Genomic DNA, 4,133 nt, shown 5'->3' with positions numbered 1-4,133 from the left:
TTAGCTTGGTCTGTGAACTTTTATCTCCTGGCTACTCTGTCCAATAGCAAGCCCTGGGGAAGGGTTAACACCAGATCTGGGTCAATATCACAATAATGAGTTGAAGGGTGCGTGTGTGAGCCTGAAGGGAAGGTTGTAATGGGGGAGAAGGAACACTAAGTCAGAGAGCCTTGGACATGAAATAAATCAGTGCTATCCACATTCAGATTGAGTTTTCATCTTGACCCCTCAGGAGGAAGCACCTGAGACTGTGTAGCATCTCACTCTGCAACCCAAGGCTGCACTGCTGATCCCCCAGGCTCAAACCAGCCCCATGCAGTGTTAACAAGAAGAGTTGATAGTGAGCAACTGTGCCTTGTTTCAGAAGAGGTTCTCCTAAAATGCTCCTCTATGTGTGAATGTTTGCTGGGTTTGAGTGAATGACCTTTATCAAGTTAAGGAAATGGTTTTCTCCCCTAATTTTCTGGTTTTTAAAAAAATTACAGGTGGGTTTTTCTTCTTAGCCATGCCCAAGTCGTGTGTGTAGTCTATTTCGACGCCAGGATCCTCAAAGAGACGATGATGTTGGGCACGGAAGGCAGAGAAGGATTCGTGGTTAAGGTCCGGGGCTTGCCCTGGTCTTGCTCGGCCGATGAAGTGCAACGTTTTTTTTCCGACTGCAAAATTCAAAATGGGGCTCAAGGTATTCGTTTCATCTACACCAGAGAAGGCAGACCGAGTGGCGAGGCTTTTGTTGAACTTGAATCAGAAGATGAAGTCAAATTGGCCTTGAAAAAAGACAGAGAAACTATGGGACACAGATATGTTGAAGTATTCAAGTCAAACAACGTTGAAATGGATTGGGTGTTGAAGCATACTGGTCCAAATAGTCCTGACACGGCCAATGATGGCTTTGTACGGCTTAGAGGACTCCCCTTTGGATGTAGCAAGGAAGAAATTGTTCAGTTCTTCTCAGGGTTGGAAATCGTGCCAAATGGGGTAACATTGCCGGTGGACTTCCAGGGGAGGAGTACGGGGGAGGCCTTCGTGCAGTTTGCTTCACAGGAAATAGCTGAAAAGGCTCTAAAGAAACACAAGGAAAGAATAGGGCACAGGTATATCGAAATATTTAAGAGCAGTCGAGCTGAAGTTAGAACTCATTATGATCCGCCAAGAAAGCTTATGGCCATGCAGTGGCCAGGTCCCTATGACAGACCTGGGGCTGGCAGAGGGTATAACAGCATTGGCAGAGGAGCTGGCTTTGAGAGGATGAGGCGTGGTGCTTATGGTGGAGGCTATGGAGGCTATGATGATTATAATGGCTATAATGATGGCTATGGATTTGGGTCAGATAGATTTGGAAGAGACCTCAATTACTGTTTTTCAGGAATGTCTGATCACAGATATGGGGATGGTGGTTCTACCTTCCAGAGCACAACAGGGCATTATGTACACATGCGGGGAATACCTTACAGAGCTACTGAGAATGACATTTATAATTTTTTTTCACCACTCAATCCTGTGAGAGTACACATTGAGATTGGTCCTGATGGCAGAGTAACTGGTGAAGCAGATGTTGAGTTTGCTACTCATGAAGATGCTGTGGCAGCTATGTCAAAAGACAAAGCAAATATGCAACACAGATATGTAGAACTCTTCTTGAATTCTACAGCAGGAGCAAGCGGTGGTGCTTATGGTAGCCAAATGATGGGAGGCATGGGCTTGTCAAACCAGTCCAGTTATGGTGGCCCAGCTAGCCAGCAGCTGAGTGGTGGTTATGGAGGAGGCTATGGAGGCCAGAGCAGCATGAGTGGATATGACCAAGTTTTACAGGAAAACTCCAGTGATTTTCAATCAAACATTGCATAGGTAGCCAAGGAGGAATGAACAGCAGCTACTACAATAGTGGAAGCCGTGCATCTATGGGCGTGAACGGAATGGGAGGGATGTCTAGCATGTCCAGTATGAGTGGTGGATGGGGAATGTAATTGATCCTGATCACTGACTCTTGGTCAACTTTTTTTTTAAGAAAAAACAAAACTTCAGTTTAACAGTTTTTGCAATGCAAGCTTGTGACTTATGCTTACTCTATATGTGGGAATCAGGATTATTTGAAAGATTAAGGTTCAGTATTTTTGAACACAGCAGTCATCCAGGATGTTAACAGCAAAGTTGAGTAAACTATAACTGTTAAACAATTTTCAGCTTTTCTCAAGTTAGTTATATTGTAGGATGTACTTAAGCAGTAAGCGTATTTAGGTTAAAGCAGTTGAATTATGTTAAATGTTGCTCTTATACCATATTACATTGAACACTGTTTGGATGCATGTTGAAAGACATGCTTTTTGTAAAACTCAATATAGGAGCTGTGTCTACAATTAAAAGTGAAACATTTTGGCATGTTTGTTAATTCATTTAATAACCTGTAAGGCACGTAAGTTTTAAGCATTTTTTTTTTAAGTTAATGGGGAAAATTTGAGACGCAATACCAATACTTTAGGATTTCGATCTTGGTGTTTGTATGAAATTCTGAGGCCTTGATTTAAATCTTCATTGTATTGTGATTTCCTTTTAGGTGTATTGCGCTAAGTGAAACTTGTCAAATAAATCTTCCTTTTAAAAACTAAAAAAAAAAAAAAAAAATTACAGGTGACTGTTAAATTATATTAAATGTGTTCTCTGTAAAGATGATTTTTTTGTTGTTTTCCTTCCTTAAATCTATTAATACAATGAATACGTTAAATAGATTTTCTAATCCTTACATTCCCATGATAAACTCTCCTTGGTCATAATTAACACACACACACACACACACACATTTATAAGTGACTTGAATGTGCCATTTTCCTTCCCCATACTGATTTCAGTTGATTAATTCTAAAAAAAAAAAAAAAAAAAAAAAAAAAAAAAAAAAAAAAGGTACGTTATGTCTATAACATGATTTTGGAAGCTCTCTTTCTTACCTGGAAGAGTTTATATGTTTGTGCAATAATGAAACGATATGTTCTTTACATGAGTAGAATAAGAGGTTATTAAACCAAGAAGGATTGGTTTAATAATGCAGAATGGCCTATTAATCCAGAAAGAATTACTATTAAACTATTTAGCCTGTGTGTGTGTGTGTTTCGATTTTCAGTTACTAATATAATTTTCTTGGTTATTGGTCTGCTTAAATTTTCCATTAATTTTGTATACTCCACTAGGAATACTTTTGGCAGTGAGAACCCAAAGCCTAATGATGATCTAAGCAGAGTCCTCCCCCTCGCTCCCACCCACCCCGGCAGCACTCCCATGCACACCACTATCAGGAATCCAGAGGGATGCTCCAAGGCTGGTGCAGATAAGCAGGGACACAGGATACTTCAGTCTTTTCACTTTGCTATCTTCAGCCATTAGCTTGTCACTTCCTGGTCAACGTTGGCCATCACCCCAGGGACCCCATGCATCAAAACAGAAAAGATTTGGGAAGCTTTGTCTTTTCAGCAGTGTCAGAATTGGGAGCCACCTCTCCTAAGACTGATGTGTACCTGGTATAAATAAAAAAATAAGAATAAATCAGAGTTCTCTTGGAGTGTTCACATAAAAAAAAAAATGGTTATTAGGGCTGGGGTTGTGGCTCTGTGGTAGAGCACTTGCCCAGCATGTGTGAAGCACTGTGTTCGATTCTCAGCACCACATATAAATGAATGAATAAAATAAAGGTTTATCAACATCTTTAAAAAAATAAAAGAAATTTTAAAAAAACATGGTTGTTGAAGAAATAAAGACTGTCAATTGGTTAATTGCCGTTTGTAGGCAATTTGATTGATTGATTGATTTAGATGTACTAGCATAAATATTCTTATAGTTTTTTTTTTTAAGTTTTTTTTTTTTAAATATTTATTTATTTTTTTTAGTTCTCGGCAGACACAACATCTTTGTTGGTATGTGGTGCTGAGGATCGAACCCGGGCCGCATGCATGCCAGGCGAGCGCGCTACCACTTGAGCCACATCCCCAGCCCGATAAATATTCTTATAGTTTTGGCTTAAGATTTTTAAAAAATCTCTGCTCTGTCTCTAGTTATGTCTCATTCATCTTTTCTAACCTCACTCTTGGGGGGTCTTTCTCTTAATGAATTTTGTCAGAAGATTTTTTTGTTTTTTGAGTCCTTTA

The 4,133-nt window shown here is 39.7% G+C and overlaps 1 protein-coding gene across 1 annotated transcript; it reads left to right on the top strand.

Annotated features, from left to right (window-relative positions):
* The first annotated feature begins 513 nt into the window (after positions 1-513).
* Positions 514-2,375, top strand: LOC144256557 (heterogeneous nuclear ribonucleoprotein H2-like). Its single transcript, XM_077801714.1, has 2 exons — positions 514-1,797; positions 1,848-2,375. The coding sequence occupies exons 1-2, from the start codon at positions 559-561 to the stop codon at positions 1,965-1,967; spliced, it is 1,359 nt and encodes a 452-aa protein (XP_077657840.1). The 5' UTR covers positions 514-558; the 3' UTR covers positions 1,968-2,375.
* Positions 2,376-4,133: the final 1,758 nt, after the last annotated feature.

This window comes from Urocitellus parryii, chromosome 8 (assembly GCF_045843805.1).
Source record: "Urocitellus parryii isolate mUroPar1 chromosome 8, mUroPar1.hap1, whole genome shotgun sequence".
Lineage (NCBI taxonomy): Eukaryota > Metazoa > Chordata > Mammalia > Rodentia > Sciuridae > Urocitellus > Urocitellus parryii.
This window is presented reverse-complemented; position numbering and strand designations above follow the sequence as displayed.

Bases quoted from the DNA above. Each gene is read 5' to 3' on its own strand.
- LOC144256557 (XM_077801714.1), top strand. From the start codon at position 559: ATGATGTTGGGCACGGAAGGCAGAGAAGGATTCGTGGTTAAGGTCCGG. The intron at 1,798-1,847 runs GACCAAGTTTTA...AAACATTGCATA, and splicing joins AGAGCAGCATGAGTGGATAT to GGTAGCCAAGGAGGAATGAA.